Raw genomic sequence first — 21982 nt, forward strand, 5'->3', positions numbered from 1 at the left:
TGGCCTTATCAACATCCCCATCCCACGCTCCTCAAGGATTCAAATTGCCAGTGTGTGGTACCCTTTGTCAATACATACACATGATTTACATTCGTTACTGTTTTCCAATATCCATGAGGTTTGGCATTTTACAGTCCTTTACCAAGCCAGGCATTTACTATCTCATTCCAAACACTCCCATACTAGCTCTCTCCTAGTCAAACAAGCCAACATTCTCATTCCTCAGTCAGACATTCCAAGTGTGGCATTTGTTAGGATTGTGCTGTTTCAGAAAAATACATTGGTTCTAGACTGCAGTATACTATAACTTCTTGACCAGATGAAAAATAGAGCAAATGGCAGTTGTCCTTGTAAATAGGTAGTACTATTCACAGACATACACTGAGTGTACAAAACATTAAGAACAACTTCCTAATATTCTGTTGTTTTGTACTCAGTGTAGATACTGTATGCCGTCCTGATCCAACACCGCTCCCTACTGGCAAGTCAAAACACTGCAGAAGCTGTGTCTGAGGTAAGGTATAATGAATGTACAGGTAACCGTCAAAATAATGGAAACACTTGAGTAAATTCGGGATACAAGGGGGTTCTCTCGTTTAAGCAAAAGACCGTCCTCCGTGACCCAGAAACCGATAAGTATTCGAGGAATGTGTCAATTAGTTAGTAGCAGAGAGGAAGATCCATCATCTTTGTTCGTAGGCAAACGCACGTAAGAATGTCCTCCCCTCCTCGATAGAAACCTTCCACCAAGGATACTCATGTGTATCGTATCACGGAAGTTTTGAAATCTGCCACACCCCCTTTGAATTAGCTTTTGTTTTGTCCGATGAGGAAAAACATGCACACGTTTAAAAAACATATGCTACGTATTGTTTTATCTATAAAATGTATTGTACAACTTCATTTATTTTGGGATCCACCCCTGTAAACGTCACTTACCTAATGACGCACGAGTGGAGAAGGACTGTCTAAAATTTAAGCAAGCGGCATTCCATCCACGTTCATTCTCCTCCATTAACATTCATTGACACTTTTTCAGAAGGAGCCGCGATAGGGCGAGGTGAGCAAATCAAATTCATAATAGGTCAATGTTTATTGTAAGCCGGTGTTTTCACACGTGTGGTCCTTACAAGCCAACACCTGCTAAATATGTGTATGTGACCAATCATTTTGGGGGGAGTTAATTAAGCAATTAACACCCCATCAGGCATAGGGTCACGTATAAAAATGATGGCATGCCATTATTTTTGCTACTATGGCCAATGTCCCCATAGGATGACAATGCCCCCACCCACATATGCCATGGTCATCTGTCACCGGGGCCGTTTTTCAAAAGTTATCGGATAGGATGAAATGCATAGAAATAATGAATAGAACGGACAAATTATTGATCTGAATGGGGACTCTCGTCCTATTCTACTTATATGCATTTAATCGGGATAGATAACTTTAGAAAAACGGCCAAAATGCAGATCTCAACCCAATAGAACACTTATGGGAAATTTTGTAGTGGCGTCCGAGACAGCGTTTTTCACAAATAAAACAACAAATGATGTATTTTCTCGTGGAAGAATGGTTTCGCATCCCTCGGATAGAGTTCCAGACACCGGTAGATTGCAGCTGTTCTGTCGGCTCTTGGTGGCCAAACTCCCTATTAATAAGACACCAAGACACAAATGGCCAACCGGACCATTTACATTGACCTTCCCCTTTTGTTTTTACACTGCTGCTACTCGCTGTTTATTATCTATGCATAGTCTCTTTACAAATTACCTCAACTAACCTGTAACCCCTGTATATAGCCTCGTTATTGTTATGTACATTTCTTGTGTTACTTTTTGATTCGATTTTTAAAAAACTTTAGTTTATTTAGTATATATTTTCTTAACTATTTATTGAACTGCATTGTTGGTAGGGCTTGTTCACGGTAAGGTTTACACGGCGGTGACAAATAACATTTAATTTGATATATCGTTTATTTAGTCAGTTACCTGTATATTACATGCATGTTCACACACACTTACACAAGTCTTCTGCGTGCCACAACTGTTAGCCGCTGAGCTAAACGTCTAGGCCTTAGCTTGGGGAGCTAAGTAAAGTCTTTAGTCTCAGACAAGGCTACTCATCACGCGAGCATGGTTCACCCAACCAACCGTGTCGCATTCAGCCTAACACTACTCTGACTAAAATAAAGAGCAGAACACTATCAATCACCTTCACGGCACTTTGGATTTTGCAACAATAAATACACATCTATTCTGTCAAACATCATCATTTATAAACATCTTAAAATTCAACAATAGTTTAAAAAAAGGCCTTTGATAAATCCATATATTAGGTATAAAACACTACAATCTTTATTTCCCTCATCTCATTCATGATTGTCATATCTTAGAGGTTACTTAAAATGGAGGAATATATATTTAGTGTCATTATAAACAATAATCCAGACCTGCCACTGACCAAGGCTTAGTAAAAAAAATCATATGCTGCATTTGACACGGACAGATAGAGAACGTTGAACAGAGGAAGTATCTGAAACTACTGAAAAGAGATCATGTCAAGGCCTTTGATGATCAGGAGGTCAACTCATTATGACACCTCTGTCATTAGGCTGGCTCACCTTGGTAAGTAAGACCATTAAGAAAAGAGCAACATAAAGCACTTTGTAAGCTAAATCAAAAAGCTAGTGAACACCTTGTGGCCTTCGACTAACTATTCTTGATGAAAACTAAAACGGATAGAGACCGAGTGACATTCTGGGAGTGATGATACACTACAGGCCTGTGGACTAGATAAGCTGAGTGACATTCTGGGAGTGATGATACACTACAGGCCTATGGACTAGATAAGCTGAGTGACATTCTGGGAGTGATGATACACTACTGGCCTGTGGACTGGATACGGGACGTCTAGTTCAGCTCTTGCTTCAACTTGTTCTTCTTGACTTTGGGTTTGGCTGCCAGAGGGGGCATGGTGGTGGAGGGGTCTGACTCTTCTGGCTGAGGGGCTCGGGTGGGGGTGGTCTCCACATCAGGCTCCTCCTCCAAGGCCAGGGAGGGGGGCGTGGGCTGGCTGTGGGGGGACACTCCTGAGAGACAGGTATTAGATATTGAAAATGTAACTAAGTATACGCAGTGTTCTGTAAAGAGTTAATGTTGTATTGGTGTTACACTTCAAGGAGCTCCCAGAGATGTGATTCAAGTTAACAGTCTACTGACAAGATCATATTATTATGTTAACTTGACACGTCTCTATCTCATTCATATTCTAAGGATGGTGTGATGTGTTACCTGTGGGGAGTGAGATGCTCTTGTTGTAGCCTGCGGCAGAGGACATGGCCTGCTCCAGGGCCTGGTTGGTGCCTAAGGGCTGCTGGGAGCTGCCAGGGGTTTTACTCGGGGCCCCAGCCGAGCGCTGCTTAGACTTGGGGTCTTTGACCGGCTTGGTCCACTCCAGGCTCTCTCCCACCTGCAAGGCAGTGGCCATCTTCTGAGCCATGTCCATTAGCTAAGGAAACAAAATGGCTGTATTTGGAAAAGTCAAGAAATTGAAGAGGGCATTTATTGTTGTTGATATTATTAAGCCGACGCGAGAATGTGGTACAATATACTGACCATACTGTATTACATTAAATGCGTCATATTAACATCAACATCACGTTAATGCAACATTGGCAAACGTTTCTCTCTTCCATCAGTAGTTTGAGCTCACAAGAGGCTGCTGAAGGTTGGACGGCTCATATTAATGGCCGGAAACAGAGCAAATGGAATGGCATCAAACCATGTATTTCAAACCATTCAACTTATTCCACTCCAGTCAATGCCACAAGCCCGTTCTCCCCGATTAAGGTGCCACCAACCTCCTGTGTTTGACCTACACTGTATGTGCCATGTCAGACAGAGTATAGAGAGGAAGCTACTGTATCGTACCTCAGGGTCAAACTCAGTGTTGCTGTCCTTCAGTATGTTGACTTTCCTTTCCATCTCCTGGTACTGTTGCAGGGCTCCCTTCTTGTCCCCGTGGTTGTACAGCAGAATGGCAAAGTTCAGGTTGACCAGAGGGTTGGACCTGGGAGGAACACGGAGCCAGTCAAAACAGATGGACTTGAGATAGATAGGTAGATCAGTAATCAAAGGTAGAGTCAGCGATGTACGAAGTAAACAGCAATATTGGGTTGATGTCTGCAACAACTAAGAGCATTAAAGCGTGAGGTACTCTGATCACAGGAGGCTGCTGAGGGGAGGATGGCACATAATAATGTCCGGAACGGCGCAAATGGAATTAAACACCTGGAAACCATGTGTTTGACACCAATCCACAGATTCTGCTCCTCCCACTCAGCCTGCGGTGCTGCTTGTGGAAATATCGTATCTGTCTCATTTTAAATGAATTACATTCAACACAACTTGAACTACGTGGATTGACTCAGGACAAAAGTTCAAACTGTATGGAAGTTCGATTGGGAGGAACTTACTGGTCTAAAGCCACAGCTTGTTCATAGGATCTCCTGGCATTGTCCACGTCCTCCAGATTGGTCAGTGCAACTGAAAGAGGAGAGTGGTCAGTTCAGTAGGAACTACAAAAAACCTAAAAACCTATAGAAACCTGTAAACATCCATAAACACATTATAAAACAGATCCAATTACATGAACACTATTCCAGGGTAAATATAAGGGAATGCAATGTGGTACCTTGAACCAAGTATTTAAGGTTGCAAGTTACATAGTACTCATAATGCCCTAGGCACAGATTTAGCCTGGTCTTGGACTTAAAGGACTAGGCTGGATCTGTATCTGGGGAAAGTGGCACATAAAGCCAATTCAGATGGGAGCAGGCCGGGCCAGGCTAGTGTTACCTGCTAGTAGCATGTAGAGTTCTCCCAGGCCAGGCTAGTGTTACCTGCTAGTAGCATGTAGAGTTCTCCCAGGCCAGGCTAGTGTTACCTGCTAGTAGCATGTAGAGTTCTCCCAGGCCAGGCTAGTGTTACCTGCTAGTAGCATGTAGAGTTCTCCCAGGCCAGGCTAGTGTTACCTGCTAGTAGCATGTAGAGTTCTCCCAGGCCAGGCTAGTGTTACCTGCTAGTAGCATGTAGAGTTCTCCCAGGCCAGGCTAGTGTTACCTGCTGTAGCATGTAGAGTTCTCCCAGGCCAGGCTAGCATGTAGAGTTCTCCCAGGCCAGGCTAGTGTTACCTGCTAGTTGTAGAGTTCTCCCAGGCCAGGCTAGTGTTACCTGCTAGTAGCATGTAGAGTTCTCCCAGGCCAGGCTAGTGTTACCTGCTAGTAGCATGTAGAGTTCTCCCAGGCCAGGCTAGTGTTACCTGCTAGTAGCATGTAGAGTTCTCCCAGGCCAGGCTAGTGTTACCTGCTAGTAGCATGTAGAGTTCTCCCAGGCCAGGCTAGTGTTACCTGCTAGTAGCATGTAGAGTTCTCCCAGGCCAGGCTAGTGTTACCTGCTTAGCATGTAGAGTTCTCCCAGGCCAGGCTGCCAGAGCTAGTGTTACCTGCTAGTAGCATGTAGAGTTCTCCCAGGCCAGGCTAGTGTTACCTGCTGTAGGCCAGGCTAGCATGTAGAGTTCTCCCAGGCCAGGCTAGTGTTACCTGCTAGTAGCATGTAGAGTTCTCCCAGGCCAGGCTAGTGTTACCTGCTAGTAGCATGTAGAGTTCTCCCAGGCCAGGCTAGTGTTACCTGCTCTCCCAGTAGCATGTAGAGTTCTCCCAGGCCAGGCTAGTGTTACCTGCTAGTAGCATGTAGAGTTCTCCCAGGCCAGGCTAGTGTTACCTGCTAGTAGCATGTAGAGTTCTCCCAGGCCAGGCTAGTGTTACCTGCTAGTAGCATGTAGAGTTCTCCCAGGCCAGGCTAGTGTTACCTGCTAGTAGCATGTAGAGTTCTCCCCAGGCCAGGGCTAGTGTTACCTGCTAGTAGCATGTAGAGTTCTCCCAGGCCAGGCTAGTGTTACCTGCTAGCATGTAGAGTTCTCCCAGGCCAGGCTAGTGTTACCTGCTAGTAGCATGTAGAGTTCTCCCAGGCCAGGCTAGTGTTACCTGCTAGTAGCATGTAGAGTTCTCCCAGGCCAGGCTAGTGTTACCTGCTAGTAGCATGTAGAGTTCTCCCAGGCCAGGCTAGTGTTACCTGCTAGTAGCATGTAGAGTTCTCCCAGGCCAGGCTAGTGTTACCTGCTAGTAGCATGTAGAGTTCTCCCAGGCCAGGCTAGTGTTACCTGCTAGTAGCATGTAGAGTTCTCCCAGGCCAGGCTAGTGTTACCTGCTAGTAGCATGTAGAGTTCTCCCAGGCCAGGCTAGTGTTACCTGCTAGTAGCATGTAGAGTTCTCCCAGGCCAGGCTAGTGTTACCTGCTAGTAGCATGTAGAGTTCTCCCAGGCCAGGCTAGTGTTACCTGCTAGTAGCATGTAGAGTTCTCCCAGGTGGGGCTGCAGGTTGGTGGCAGCGCTGAGGAAGTGGAAGGCAGAGGCATACTGCTGCATGGTGAGGTGCACCAGGCCCAGGTTGTACAGTACCTTCCAGTCAAACGGAGACAGGTAGTGGGCCCGCTTCAAGCAGCTGATGGCCTGGTTCACACAGAAAGGACACGGGAAAGGAGAGGGGTTTAACATGGCTAGACAACAAAACAACAACTGTCCTTAAAATGTCATTTGAGGTACTGTAGTGTACTGTAGTCTTAGTATGCCCACTTTGATGCCATGGAAAGATATGACGTCTGTCATATTTGATCTATCATATAACATACATCTGTCCTTGACACCATTTTATATGTACAGTACATGAAATATGAGAATACGCACTGCTACATATTTCTTCTTGCCAAAGAAGCACATGCCGATGTTGTTCCAGAGCGGGGGGCTCTCGGGGACCATGCACGCTGCCACGCGGTACTTGTTCATGGCCACATCAAAGTCCCCATGGGTCTGCATCATACTGCCTGCTGCCAGGATGGCCTAGTAGGGACACATACACATAACTGACATACTGTACATCAGGGATTACCAGCTAGATTCAGCTGCAGGGATCACCAGCTAGATTCAGCTGCAGGGATCACCAGCTAGATTCAGCTGCAGGGATCACCAGCTCGATTCAGCTGCAGGGATCACCAGCTCGATTCAGCTGCAGGGATCACCAGCTCGATTCAGCTACAGGGATCACCAGCTCGATTCAGCTGCAGGGATCACCAGCTCGATTCAGCTGCAGGGATCACCAACTAGATTCAGCTGCAGGGATCACCAACTAGATTCAGCTGCAGAGATCACCAGCTAGATTCAGCTGCAGAGATCACCAGCTAGATTCAGCTGCAGAGATCACCAGCTAGATTCAGCTGCAGGGATCATCAACTAGATTCAGCTGCAGGGGATCACAAACTAGATTCAGCTGCAGGGATCACCAACTAGATTCAGCTGCAGGGATCATCAACTACAGTACCAGTCAAATGTTTGGACACCTACTCATTCAAGGGTTTTTCTTTATTTTTACGATTTTCTATATTGTAGAATAATAGTGAAGACATCAACACTATGAAATAACACAAAAAGTGTTACAAAACAAATAAACATTTTAGATTCTTCAAAGTAGCCACCCTTTGCCTTGATGACAGCTTTGCACACTCTGGGCATTCTCTCAACCAGCTTCATGAGGTAGTCACCTGGAATACATTTTAATTAAAAGGTGTGCCTTATATATATATATATATATATATAAACCTATAAATAAAAACCCAATGTCTTTCCATATATATATATATATATATATATAATATATATATAAATAAAAACCCAATGTCTTTCTATATATATATATACATATGGAAAGACATTTTTTACTCAGAAAACTTGGGCGGCCAAATAAAATGGATTTGTGTCGCCAGTTGGGGAACCCTACAGTACATTATGCACATACAGTACATCAGATTCAATGTTGCAGTTATACAGTACATTGGTGTCAGGGGTTTATAAAAAAACAAAACAAGCTCATAAAATGGTGGCCACTTACCTTATAGTTATTAGGGTCATAAGTAAGTGCATTCCCGAGATGTTCAAATGCTTTTTGGTATTTTCCCAACTGTGAAAGATGATCAACAATCAGTGCGAACAAACATCACCATTCTGGAAAATTTTAATTTACATTTTTTTGGGACACAACATAATATACTAACCCATTCCCCCCAAAAAAAACATTCCACACTTAATAGTGTGTTCAGAGTTGATTGCAGACCCACCTGCAGATACAGGAGCCCCAGAGTGGTCAGCAACTCTGCATTCTCTGGAGAGAACCTACACGGAGGGAAAGACACCTCTAATATCACCTTCACGCCTGCAATTACACATAATAATGTCTATCTACACTTTGTCTAATGCAAATGGAAGAACGGAGCTTGGAATTTGCTGATTATTTAATGGGTTTGTTTCAGCATAATTGCAGAGTATTAATTATGACTGGGGGGAGAAAATACTTAAAGAAGGAGCCTTGAGAGGAGGGGTGAGGTTGAATTAAGGCTCACAGTGGTTAGTCTAATTAAAAGCAAACTGAGTAGCTGGGCAACTTGATGAATTCATTTACCCAATAGGCAGTAGTAATAATGAACACGGAAAGGCGACCCCATATATACACTGACCTTTGCCATTACCTTATTTCCTCCGCTGCCCTGGATAGGACGATTATTTAATGGGTATTTGGGCTTTGACCCTATATCCATACTGACTTACTCATACTAAAATACCATTGGCTAGTATGGATGCACAAACAAATGTATTGCTTCGTTCTAAGTAATATGCCAGTGAGAGTATTGAAATAGATTTGGACTTTGTACAGTACGTTGAACAAGGCCATGAGTGGCCTTCAGTCAGAGATGATAAGCGAGCCTGATTCAGTTGTTTAGATGATTGAAATCAACAATTGTAGAGTAGAAAATGTTAAACTAGCGTGATTACAACCAGGAACAGATCCCACTGTTCAAAGCACAGCATGTTTTCTTCGTCTTTAGGGATTTTTTTACTACTCTTTTATTCCATCTTAAATGAACATCATTAATAGCTATGTAGGGAAAATTACCCTTCTGCTGCATAATCATTACTGTGAAAAGGTTGTCTAAAACTCGTATATATTATCATCGCTCTATTATTAAACAACTATTCCCTAATGAAGGCTTTAGTGCTTCCAGTTTTTTGAATAATGTAAGTTCAGTGAAAGTTGTTCCTCTAGTATTAAAAACTAACACATTGGGTTTTTTAATAACAAAGCAACCTTTCAACAAACCGACATTTTCTTCCATGAGGATGAACTTCTTTGAAACAAAACTTAATTACAGTGAATGTTCTCCGTAAATGTCACCTATTCACAATTCTTTAAAAAAACACATGTCCCTTAGGATATTTTCTAGGGCATATTAGAAGTGGTGCAAAGTTTCCCAACTTTTAGAACAGTTTGTTTGAACTTTTAACAATCTCTACATCCAAACTTACTCCACTGCACTCTTGTACACTTCGATGGCTTTGTCCGTGTCTCCCGCCAACAAGTGGACCTTTCCCAGTGTCATGAATGTCCTGTCGTGTTTTTTCAACCGCAGGGCTGCATTCAACTGCTCTTCAGACTGGAATACAACAGATACAGTATCTCTACTCCATCATCCACCGTCAAATCCTTGTACCCTGGCTGAGATGCCATTTCATATTGACATTTGAATTATAAAATAACCCTTTAGTCTAATTACTTCCTTATGAACAGTGTGTCAAAATCCAGCTCATACTTACATTTTGGAAGTCTTTTATGAAGGAATAGCATACACCCAGATTATGGTTGATCTCCTGGAGTGAGAAAAATATCAGAGTGGCTATATGGAGCTACAACACAAATTAAAATGGCTGACTATGCATATAGTTCATTGTTCCACTCTTAAACCCTATAGCTGAGAAGCAGTGTGTAAATCCAGGAAGAGCAATGCTGATGGATACATCTTACGGTGCCAATGGTTACAGGAACAGACCAAAGATAAGCAACTCTACTGAGTAGAGGAAACCACAATCTTTTCTCTTACCCAGTCTTTCTCATTGAGCTTCCCAGCTTCCTGATAAACCTCAATGGCTGCCTTGTGTTTCCCCAACAGGAAACTAAAGGGAAAAAAGATGCATAAACAACTATAAATGGAAGTACACGCACAGAGTAACCCTAAATTCAACATCTCCTAAATCAGCTAAGGCTCGGTGGGTATTCTGCTGCAAAATGGTAGACGTGCATCACCAAGGCAGATGCCGAACAGTTCCCATCCCTCATACCATATAAACTACTTTGATCTTGTAAGGAACCCTGCACTAACACAATCTTATATCATTATTATATTCTGGATGACCTTTTCCTGGCCTGGGCCTGTAGAGTGATCTGATCAACAGCAGTGTCTCCCCCAGGCAGGCTCAGGGCTGAGGCAGGGGTACTCTCTACTCACAGCGATCGGGCCACTTGTTTGAGGTTGTCGGGGCTGGTGGGATTGAGGATGGCACAACTCTGGAACAGCTCCAGGGATGGCTGGATCTGCCCCTCCAGACGCAAGATTAGCGCTTCATTGCAAGAAAACAGGCTTTTATGTTAGCATGAAAAGGCGTTAAACCGACACATTAAATTCTAAGGCGCAGTAGGGGGTAGAAGCCTTTTTTGGGGGAGGAAATGTTACATCTAACGCTTGGTTTTGACTGGAATAGACTAGAGCTCTGTTGTGGTTGGGATAAACCGTTTGAACGTGATGAACACATGATGAGGGATGTGGAACGTTATGTAGTATGGCTTCTTACCTTGTACGTATATGGCATATTCACACATTCCCTGGGTCTCCTGTAGCTGCTCTTTGATCATTGCCTTTGGGAAACAACAAACATGATCTCTGCTCCAAATTGATGTTACAAGAATATAGCAAGAACTGAATATCGACAGTATTTCCTAAGTTGGTAGTCTCTTCCCACAGCCGCTATCGCCAACACACTGGGGTGGAGTGCCATGAGTCTGGCAAGGAAGACTAATACATTGGCTACAATCAATTTTGTGATTGACAGATAAAGCATTCCTATGACAACTAAGACAGACATACAGGTAACTGGCAAAATAATGTAAAAAATACCTTTTAAAAGTGTCTTTGCTCGCTTTGAGGACAATACAGTGCCACTGACACGGCCTGTTACCAAAACCTGCGGGCTCTCCTTCACTGCAGCCGACTTGAGTAAAACATTTAAATGTGTTAACCCTCGCAAGGCTGCCGGCCCAGACGGCATCCCCAGCCACGTCCTCAGACAATGTGCAGACCAGCTGGCTGGTGTGTTTACGGACATATTCAATCAATCCCTATCCCAGTTTGCTGTTCCCATATGTTTCAAGAGGGCCACCCTTGTTCCCGTTCCCAAGAAAGTTAAGGTAACTGAGCGAAATGACTACCGCCCCAATAGGTCCACAGACGACGCAATCACACTGCCCTAACCCATCTGGACAAGAGGAATACCTATGTAATACCTATGTTCATCGATTACAGCTCAGCATTTAACACCATTGTATCCTCCAAACTCGTCATTAAGCTTGAGACCCTGGGTCTCGACCCCACCCTGTGCATCTGGGTCCTGGACTTTGACGGGCCGCCCCCAGGTGGTGAGGATAGGAAGCATCATCTCCACCCCTCAACACTGGGACCCCACAAGGGTGCGTTCTCAGCCCTCTCCTGTACTCCCTGTTCACCCATGACAGCGTGGCCATGCACGTCTCTAACTCAATCATCAAGTTTGCAGACGACACTACAGTGGTAGGCTTGATTACCAACAACGACGAGACGCACTACAGGGAGGAGGTGAGGGCCCTCGGAGTGTTGTGTCAGGAAAATAACCAAAACTAAGGAGATGATTGTGGACTTCAGGAAACAGAGGGAACACCCCTTTATCCACATCGACGGGACAGTAGTGGAGAAGGTGGAAAGTTAAGTTCCTCGGCGTAAACATCACGGACAAACTGAAATGGTCCAGCCACATAGACAGCGTGGTGAAGAAGGCTCAACAGCACCTCTTCAACCTCAGGAGGCTGAAGAAATTTGGCTTGTCACCAAAAACACTAACAAACATTTACAGATGCACAATTGAGAGCATCCTTTCGGGCTGCATCGCCGCCTGGTATGGCAACTGCTCCGCCCACAACCGTAAGACTCTCCAGAGGGTAGTGAGGTCTTCACAATGCATCCCTGGGGGCAAACTACCTGCCCTCCAGGACACCTACACCACCTGATGTCACAGGAAGGTCAAAAAGAGGAGAACAACCACCTGAGCCACTGCCTGTTCACCCCACTATCATCCAGAAGGCGAGGTCAGTACAGGTGCATCATAGCTGGGACCGAGAGACTGAAAAACAGCTTCTATCTCAAGGCCATCAGACTGTTAAACAGCCACCACTAACATTGAGTGGCTGCTGCCAATATACTGACTCAAATATCTAGCCACTTTAATAATTATTTATATGTACATATTCTTATTCATTCCTTTACACTTGGTAGTTGTTGTGAAATTGTTAGATTACTTGTTAGATATTTCTGCACAGTCGGAACTAGAAGCACAAGCATTTCGCTACACTCGCATTATCATCTGCTAACGATGTGTAAGTGATCAATAAAATTTGATTTGATTTAAAAGGGCGTTAGGCCACCCCGAGCCAGAACAGCTTCAATGCACCTTGGCATATATTCTAGAATTGTCTGGAACTCTATTGGAGGGATGCGACACCATTCTTCCACAAGAAATTCCATAATTTGGTGTTTTGTTGATGGTGGTGGAAAATGCTGTCTCAGGCGCCGCTCCAGAATCTCAAATAAGTGTAAGTGTTCAATTAGGTTGAGATCTGGTGACTGAGATGGCCATGGTATATGGTTTCCATCGTTTTCATGCTCATCAAACCATTCAGTGAACACTCATTCCCTGTGGATGGGGCCATTGTCATCCTATGGGGGCATGGCCATGTTAGCCAAAACATTTTATACATGACCCTAAGCATGATGGGATGTTAATTGCTTAATTCACTCAGGAACCACTCCTGTGTGGAATCACCCATTTCAATATACTTTGTATCTCTCATTTACTTAAGTGTTTCCTTTATTTTGGCAGTTACCTGTAGTAAACCAACATGCTTGGTTCATTCCCATTTTCACCCACAACAAGTGTTATAACAGCTGTTGTTACAAAACTGTACTTCTGAGATTGTGCAGTGGGTTCATTCATTATTTTATTTATTTAACTATGCATGCAGTGTAGGAGAAAAATAGCATGCGCTAGTAGCATTGTCAAATCTCCAGACGGAACACAGCTTGAAACAGAAGATTACATCACGATCTTCTCAGCAGAAGACACTAAGACAAAGTGAGGGGGAGGGAGCCCTTGATGCCTTCATTCATTATTTGCATGCTGTCTAGGCTGACAGAAAGGTCAGTGTGACATCAATGCACATTAAACAAGGGGGAATGAATGACAGTCAGGGATTGGACCAGACCACCGGGAGAGACAGCGCGGCACGGGGGGGGTCCTACCTTGCAGATCTCATAGTCTTTGCGGATGTAGTGCAGGTGGATGAGCCAATTCCTCCTCTCCAGAATGGGAAGTTCCGGAGCTGAGAAGGAGAGGCAGAGTAGACATTCAGGGGTGATGAGGAGACGGCATATTGGCCCGATACCAAACAAACCCCTCCACCCTTTCTCATTTAAGGCCCTTGTTGACCCGCACTGATAAGAATATATTTAATAGAACAATCCATGACGTGGTCAGAAATCAAGTACAGAAACAACGGTCTCATTCTGACCTCTCAGAACAACTGAAGCTGACATTACTGTATATGAGTTGAGTCATGCTGCCAGTGAATGGCCATTGCATGTTATACTATCTCAAATCAAAGTTTATTTGTCGTGTACACAGATTTGCAGATGTTATCGCAGGTGCAGGGAAATGCTTGTGTTTCTAGCTACAATACCTAGCAATACAAAACAATAATACAAAAAAGTCAAAAGAAAGAAATGTAGAAATATCAATAAGATATGTAATTAAATAAAATAAATATTTATAGCATTTTCAATGATAATTCAGAAGAGACTATCTCTTTAAAAGTTATGGTCATTTTATTACCTAAAACTACGGTGCTCTGCATCAGTCTTTAATAAGACAAGGACTGATGCAACATTTTCCAACAAAAACCCTTCGGGCTACTTTCCTCAGACATAATAAGTAAGTTAGATAATAGTTACAGTACTGCTAATTCTTAGTTACAGACAATGATGTTGTTTTATTACGCCTCTGCCTTTAAGATATTATCCTTGTTGCCCAGGCAACCATGTCTTTAACAAGCTCAGTGCTCCTGACAGGAATGAGAAGGAGCACATGCTACAGACAGACAGACAATGGGGAACATGAAATTCAATACAGTAGGATATATTTGGTGAGCTAAGATGGCCATGCCAACCATGCTTCTGTATAACAGTACTGGAAACCTTTCCTCTAGCAGAACACAATTGTATTCAAGATAGCTGCCATTGTAATTCCAAATAGAGTGACTTCTTTGATTTCAGTAATCCTGTTATCTAGTACCTACCTGTGAGGCAGCAGTAGGACACTGGCTGTATGAAATGAAGCTGCCTGAGACGACACTACAGGGTATTGGGTGGATGTTGTTCGGTTAGTGCCTGTGGAAAAACTGTGATTTACACCAAAGCTCCCCTCTGTTTTATCTCGCCGATTGTTAAGTCGGAGCTCCAGTGTCTCAGAGCAAGAACCTCGACTGGAAGCCCACTCTAACCCCACAGAGAAAGCCTTCCCCTTTCCCCTGTTCGCTGAGTGGTAGACTGCAGTGCATGGAGACGGCATCCCTCCTCTCATATTTGCCGCATCAGATTTGGAGTGGCCTTATTTGTGGGCTTAATCCGCTTTGGCTCCTGCCGAGACAGCAATAATATTCTTGTCTCTGGGTTTCAGCTGCAGCCCTGTGGCACTTTAAGTCCACTCTTACTAAAGCTGGGCAGATTTTGAGGAGGGGGGGGGGTTCGTCTGTGACATGTCTTCATGGGACAATAAAGAGAGAAGCAGCAATAGGAAGATGAACCCAGCATGGAACCGTCCAAATATAGCCAGCGAAAAGGTTTCATCCCCACAACAAAAATCCTCTCATTGTATGCATGATCTCGGTAATGTGTAGAGAGAGAGGAGACAGCTTTGTATTATTCTGTTCGCTATAAAAAAAAGTCCAGCTGAGCAAAAAGGATAAGTTGGAGCAGAATGCTTGAAGAAAAGCCAGCCGAGATTAAAAGACCCCTGAAGCGGATCAAGTTCACTCGTCACCTCTTTGGAAATTGAGGTCAAGAGGAAGAACTGTGCGTTAGTGTTTCTCCTACAATTGCTTTGTATCAATAACATGACTTCTGTAGTGGGCTGCACAACAATATGAGTTGGCACACAAAATACAGTGGGTGATGTATGAGGGGGTCTAAGGGTGATATCATGGCCTTTTAAACATTTTATTAAAAGGTCAACTTCTGTGGGATGGATGAAAACAATATCTACAAGCTATTCTATACGAATGCTAGGCCTATATATTTTTTACTGTGTTCTGGAATATGGTTGAAGTTTCTGTCAGCTTAAACATTAGAAAAAGGGTAAGGGCGCCCTCTTTAGTCAAATAAAATATATGTTTAAAGTCTGTAACACACTGCAGCTAGCATTAATTCAATTCTGGCATTTTGACTTAGTCTCATCCCTATGCAACACTGAGGGTCAGGTTTCAATGACGGACTGGTTTGGCAACTACGATAACGGGATAAAAATTGCTCCGCGGTGGGTCCTCTTCACAAATCACGAAGCAGACATGCCAGAATGTCGTGATTCGAAACCAAAGTGCATGCAAAACACTTAGTGGTTTTAGTTAAAGTAGTTAATGCAAACTAGCCACTTGTGCAATGCACTCATAAAAAATAACCGACGTGATCTTCACCTTGCTAGCTACTATTTTGTATTTTATTCAAGCGTAAAAGGCATTGATTGGAGTCAATGGAATGCAATTAAAGACATCAAACATGTGTTTGATGCCATTCCAATGACTACATTCCAACCATTATTTTGAGCCATTCTCCGCTCAACAGTCTCCACTGGTAGGCAGTGACGTAGTTCCTCTATGTCAAACTGACGTTCTATTACATACAGACGCTGTTATGCTGGAGCAGTTTTTAATTATGGGAGGGAACCTGGATGTCAAGAGTAATTTTGACTAGGGTGACCTTAGTAAATGCTGTCAGTTAGCCAAACCATTTCCCCTTAATAAATAGGCCTGTAGCATCATATGTGTTTTTTTTCTGTATAACTAATGCCCTCCACTGTCATATTAAAACACAGGTGTATGTGACATTTCAATGGAAAACTGTAGAGTCACTGTTAAGTTATGAGACATTTACCTTTTGGAGCCTGGCGTTTCTTCATCTCAGAGGCCACTGGGAGCTGAAAAAGAGGGAGATCCATGAGGCAACAAATTGGGATGTGGTCAGGGAGTCTCAATTTTGGAGCAACTCCTGGCCTGCATCCTGCCACCTTCTTCACCATTCCCCTCTGAGGATGCATTGTAACCTACACCATCATACTCTTTTGGTCAGACAGCCATTGTAACCTACACCTGGACCATCAGACTCTTTTGGTCACAGACAGCCATTATACACTACACCTGGACCATCAGACCTTTTTGGTCACAGACAACCATTATACACTACACCTGGACCATCAGACTATTTTGGTGACATACAGCCATCTTTGGTGGACGAGAACACTTAGTGAGTTTGATGCAGCTAGCAGTCCCTTTACTAGGCATGGCATGGATCTAGAGACGACATGCCTGTGTCTGTTTATGTAGGAGCTTTAATACACTCATTACCTCTTTCACCACCTTTTGTTGTGGGGCTTTCACTTCCCTTATAACTCACTTTAACATAACATATCTACAATACAAAATCAATAATACAGCAACATCAACAGTAGTATGTAACAATAACACATTGTTACACACTACTCTATGTAATTGTGATTGGAGCCCAGGAAGAGTAGCTGCAGCCAATGGGGATCCGGAATAAATACAAAATACTGTGTTTGGTATTTGTTCAAATGCAAGATTTGTCTGTGCTTTGTTGCCAAGTTTATTTTTTACATTTTCTATCACCGATAGGTTTTTTGTGTGGGTTTAAAATATTCAATTAAGTCTAAAATATGTTATTCATTTCATTGAGTGTTGATTTGATTGGACTAAATTGCATTGCGATGACTTTGCTCTACACATGTTCATAAAACATTTATTGAGGATCTCTTCCAAGAACAAAGCATTCAAATAAAAACATCTTAAAAGTATAAAGTAATGTAACATAACATTCATGTGAAAAAAAATGTACAAATACAAAGTCTAACATAACATTCACCAACATCTTGAAAACGTACTGTGCAAAAAGAAATAGAATTCAAGCAAAAACATTTTTTTAAATGTTGCACCACAAAGCTAAAACATCAGTGCACGGTTATGATGGTGTCATGTAAAGAGGTCCTAATTGCATCTCGTACAGTAGCAACACTTTCCACCACTGGCCCTTGTAGTAAACTATGGTCTTGCTCTGTGAGCTTAGCCTGTCTGCTGATGATCTTGGCCAATGATGTTCAGGTTCCATTCAGCCAGAAACAATTCTTTCTTCAGTTTGCACACATTGTGCAGTATGCAACAAGCCGTTACAGTGTCTGTCGTCAACTTAACGTCGATGCACTTCACCAAACATCTCTAGTGTCCCTTCAAGTGTCCTAAGATGTCGTCAATAGCCACCCTGGCAGAACTCAGGTGGTCATTAAACTTCTGCTGGTGGTTATTCAGAGATGTGTCCTGGGAAAAGCCTGTCATTAACCACCTCTTCAGTGGGTACGCTGGGTCTCCTACCGGATGAACTGGCATCTCTACACCAATGACAATCGCTGAACTCTGTGGAAGAGGAGAATAATTGTAGATTTCAAAATAATTGTATACATGCAGTAAATAGGTCATTACTATGCTTGCAGAGGTTTTTAGTTATGTGCTTATTCTCTATAACTGAAGCAAAATCAGATGTTTAATCACATACTTCCTGGGGAAAAAGATGCGCCGCGCCGCGCCGCCCCCCCAGTCTGAAATGATCAGAGTTGGCCAATACTCTCACCCCCTGTGCGATCTAGACACCCCATATAGACATCAGTGAAGCTAGAAAAAGACAAACTGCTCAAATGTGGCTTATATCAACAAGTGGTAACATGGCCTCTATTTGTTTGTCAAAACAGAAATTAGATGAGCAGCAGAACACTTACCTAAGGTTGTGATCAGCAACGGCCTGCAACACAGAATAATGCTGCCCTCTGCTGTTCAAGTAGTCCTTTGGATATTATTTTGAGGCAGTGATGGGGATGTGTGTCTCACCGATGGTCACCAGCACATTGCGGATACCCAAGCTGCTTAAACCCCAGAGATGGTGGCTAGGATGTCTTTACCACCGGGTAGCGAAATAAAGCGGTTGTACTTGTCTTCACGACAGTAGAATGATGCAAACAGTGGAACACCGACTCCAAATAAACTTTAAATAATCTGGTGCTCGCTTGGTGTTGCACACCACCACCAAAAATAGAGCAAACCTTCGACGGTATTCAATTGTGTTTCAGACATTGGTGGTCTGTTTAGTTCCCAGACTCTACTAACTGTGCAAGGTGTTCAAATGTGGTCTGAGTCATGCGGAACTGTTTGCGCCTTTGATCGTCGTCAAAATCATGCAACATCATACTGCAAACATCTTCACCGGGTCTTCGACCCCGCTTCCACACCTCGAAAGCATGTTGCATCCTCGATTGCTGCTTCTTTCGTCAGTACATATAGTGGTTGTAGCGCGTAAACGCAAAAACCGTCGTCGTCTGTGCTGTCGTTCAACGTCATACCGTTGTCTGCTCAGGTGTATATTTTGAGTGAAATTATTCTAACAACTAGAAAGTAGACTCGGCATGCTCTATTGCAATTTCACTACAGCATTATTTACCAAATGCAGTAACGAAAGTACCTTAAGAAGGCTGGCTCCAGCAACACTTTCATCCGCCATGTTTGCTGTCCAACAATAACAACGTGTCGCCGACTAGTAATGACGACTTCACATCTGCCGCAAGATAAATCATTGTACTATTTGAATTGAATGTACACTAATTATCGACAGATGGAATAAAGGCATTCCCCTTGATTTCGAAAAATAACGTTATGACATTAATTTCGTGAGTTTAGCTAATTATCGAGCTAAACAAAACCTGTTAATGTAGCATGTTGTGATAATTAGGTTAAGATTAGGTTAGGGTTAGTTAAAATACAAAACCTTCCAACTTTTGACGTTAATTTGACAAAAGATGGATCCCTTTTTTAGCCATGGCCCCATACGGAGCTGTAACTTCAACAATTACTGCTGTAATGACTTAACAAGCTAGTCGTTAGCTAGCTGCTATGTTTTCAGCTAGCTAGAGCTGGAGAATGCTAAGAAGACGTTTCTAGACATATTACACTGCTAACAACAAACATCCCAGCTAGTTATATCCAAGACATTGCAGATTTTATTCGGTTTACCATTGTAATTCCAATTCATAGCAAGTAAATTATCCTCACAGTTCGTGTGTTTTCTTCGTCCGCCATCTTGACAGCACAGGAGGCTGTTGCCATGGTTACGCTAGAACGGGGTATTTTTGAGCTGTTTCAAAAAGCCTTACCAGTAGCTAGATTATGAAGGACTTCTGTTTCTATCATCTCTGGCACTGCAGGGTTGGGGAAGTTACTCTGAAAATATAGTTTACCAAGCTATATAGTTTACCTGTGTGGCTCAGTCGGTAGAGCATGGCACTTGCAACGCCAAGCGTCGTATTCTAAACCCCAGCTGAAAACAAAAGCGTCTGCTAAATGGGATATATTATATTTATTATACCAATTACTAAACACTAAAATAAGTTAAACTGCACTAAATCTACCCTTAAGAAAAAACAAAGTTGACTTCAGGAGTAGTAGTTCACAACACAAACTACTTCGTGATAAATGACCATAATTCGACATTCATATGGTCCCCCTGCCTGTGTGGGATCGATTCCGGGCACTCCTGTATCTCCCCTTTCATTCATGTTGGTCACAATATACAATGTGACAGTGTCTGATGGTCCAGGTGTAGGTTACAATGCATCCTCAGAGGGGAATGGTGAAGAAGGTGGCAGGATGCAGGCCAGGAGTTGCTCCAAAATTGAGACTCCCTGACCAAAGGTGCAATGATAGAAGTGGGCCATTTTGCCAAAAATGTGTATGGAACTTACAGGCAGATTATCAATGATATCCTTGAGTACAATTTTGATATTGATTTGCAAAAGGATAAAGATCTTCTTGAAAATATCATCCTCAACTTACGATTAGTCGAAAAGAAAACAAGGCCAAATTTGAAAGGCATGTTAAGTAAAAGAAAAAAAGAAACTAACAATTGTGCCTCCCAAAAAAAGGAAATATGCAATAATTTCAGGTGACATGGAGGTCACTCGGGCATCAGCTGTGTCAAAAGATAAAAGACTTAAAGAAGTAACAAAAAGAAGACGACTAGATTTAATGAGGAAAAATGAAGAAAGAGAAAGTTTCACAGCAAGGAAGATGAAGACAGACCAATTTGAAAGAGCCAGACACGTTTCTCAGTGTGTAAAGACAGGGAGCGTCTTTACTGAGACTGATTCAACACAGTTTTCTGATGAGACTGAAATACTTGGCCATGAGAATGGATCTGCTGACCGCTGCATAAAGGAAGAGACTGATCTGGACTTCATATCTCTTCAGGATGTTAAGATGGAGACCATCAACACAGAGACCGATGTAATAGAGTGTTATGCTGAAGCAGTGCACAGACGTGTTATCAACCAATCCTTAATGGTCTCCACAGTGACAAAAACAGCTGCTCTACCTGGGAAATCTGAAAGAAATGTCAGGCGTAAAAAGTCAGGTCAAGGAAAATTAGTGTCTAACAGGATACAAAAAGCAAATAACATAAAGGAAGTGAAATATGAGACGATGGCCAACGATATCTGCTCAGTAAATGACTCAAAAATAACAGAATTAATGCAGCCCTCCGCTGGAGGGAAGGTTGAGGACCCCAACTGCAAGAAAATAGGTGTAGATGTCCATGTTGGATCTGGAGCAAAACAGAAACTTGACACAGGTCTACTGACTAATGGGGTAATGACTGAGGTTTCACATTTTGCCGAAGAGATGAATCGATCTCACGCACATGTCATCTGTGATATTTTAGATTACAACTTTGATCTTGGTTTGCAAAATGATCAACGGCATGAATTCGCAATTCGGACTATGGTGAAAGTAAAAGTACTAGATGGGGAAGTCCAGACTGCAAACACCTGACTTGATAACAAAAGTCTTCAAACTTCCTAATCCAAGGGCAATTCCTGTATCCAAAACACATGTAAGATCCAGCCTTTTAAATGACATTGTGTCATTTCATCTGAGATTGAATAAAGATGTAGAAATACAGCAATTGGTTATAAAGAAGAAGGAGGAGGAATGTGTCTCTATAATGTCCTTTGAAGAAGATGGGCTGGTTGAGTATGAAAAGGGCCAACAGGACAACACTGTCTCTCTGATGAACTTTGACCTTGATGCCAGGCAGGTATCTCCTCATCGTGTCAAAGAGACCATGTCTAATGAAACAGATGTTGAAACAGCAACACTTGCCCTCAAGAATGGACCTGCTAACATCTATATTAAGGTTAAACCCAATCTGGACCTCGTATCAACTCAGCATGTTAAGATCTCTACCGACACAGATGTATCACTGATAAAGAAGCAGTACACAGACATACAAGGGACCAATCTTTTATAACATCTGCAACAGAAGATAAAACAACGATCCTCTACCCCCTTTGTAAGAAAATA

At 42.8% G+C, this 21982-nt stretch overlaps 1 protein-coding gene across 3 annotated transcripts; it reads right to left on the minus strand.

The window, feature by feature from the left end:
- Positions 1–1957: 1957 nt before the first annotated feature.
- LOC135555914 (Bardet-Biedl syndrome 4 protein-like) lies at positions 1958–19864 on the minus strand. Of its 3 annotated transcripts, none has more exons than XM_064988724.1 (16): positions 19679–19864; positions 16446–16488; positions 13545–13624; positions 10792–10855; positions 10449–10560; positions 10044–10116; positions 9760–9813; positions 9472–9599; positions 8229–8283; positions 8003–8071; positions 6805–6957; positions 6399–6570; positions 4478–4547; positions 3933–4071; positions 3294–3510; positions 1958–3091 (listed from the first exon to the last, which is right to left on the minus strand). In XM_064988724.1, exons 1-16 carry the CDS (start codon positions 19730–19732, stop codon positions 2913–2915), a joined length of 1662 nt encoding a protein of 553 aa, XP_064844796.1. In that variant the 5' UTR covers positions 19733–19864; the 3' UTR covers positions 1958–2912. The 3 variants fall into 3 exon arrangements, with proteins under 3 accessions (XP_064844796.1, XP_064844804.1, XP_064844813.1); XM_064988732.1 differs by having other exon boundaries at positions 19640–19864; XM_064988741.1 differs by lacking the exons at positions 16446–16488; positions 19679–19864 and adding an exon at positions 14597–15035.
- Between the last annotated feature and the right edge of the window lie 2118 nt (positions 19865–21982).

The sequence above is a fragment of the Oncorhynchus masou genome, chromosome 2 (genome assembly GCF_036934945.1).
Source record: "Oncorhynchus masou masou isolate Uvic2021 chromosome 2, UVic_Omas_1.1, whole genome shotgun sequence".
Lineage (NCBI taxonomy): Eukaryota > Metazoa > Chordata > Actinopteri > Salmoniformes > Salmonidae > Oncorhynchus > Oncorhynchus masou.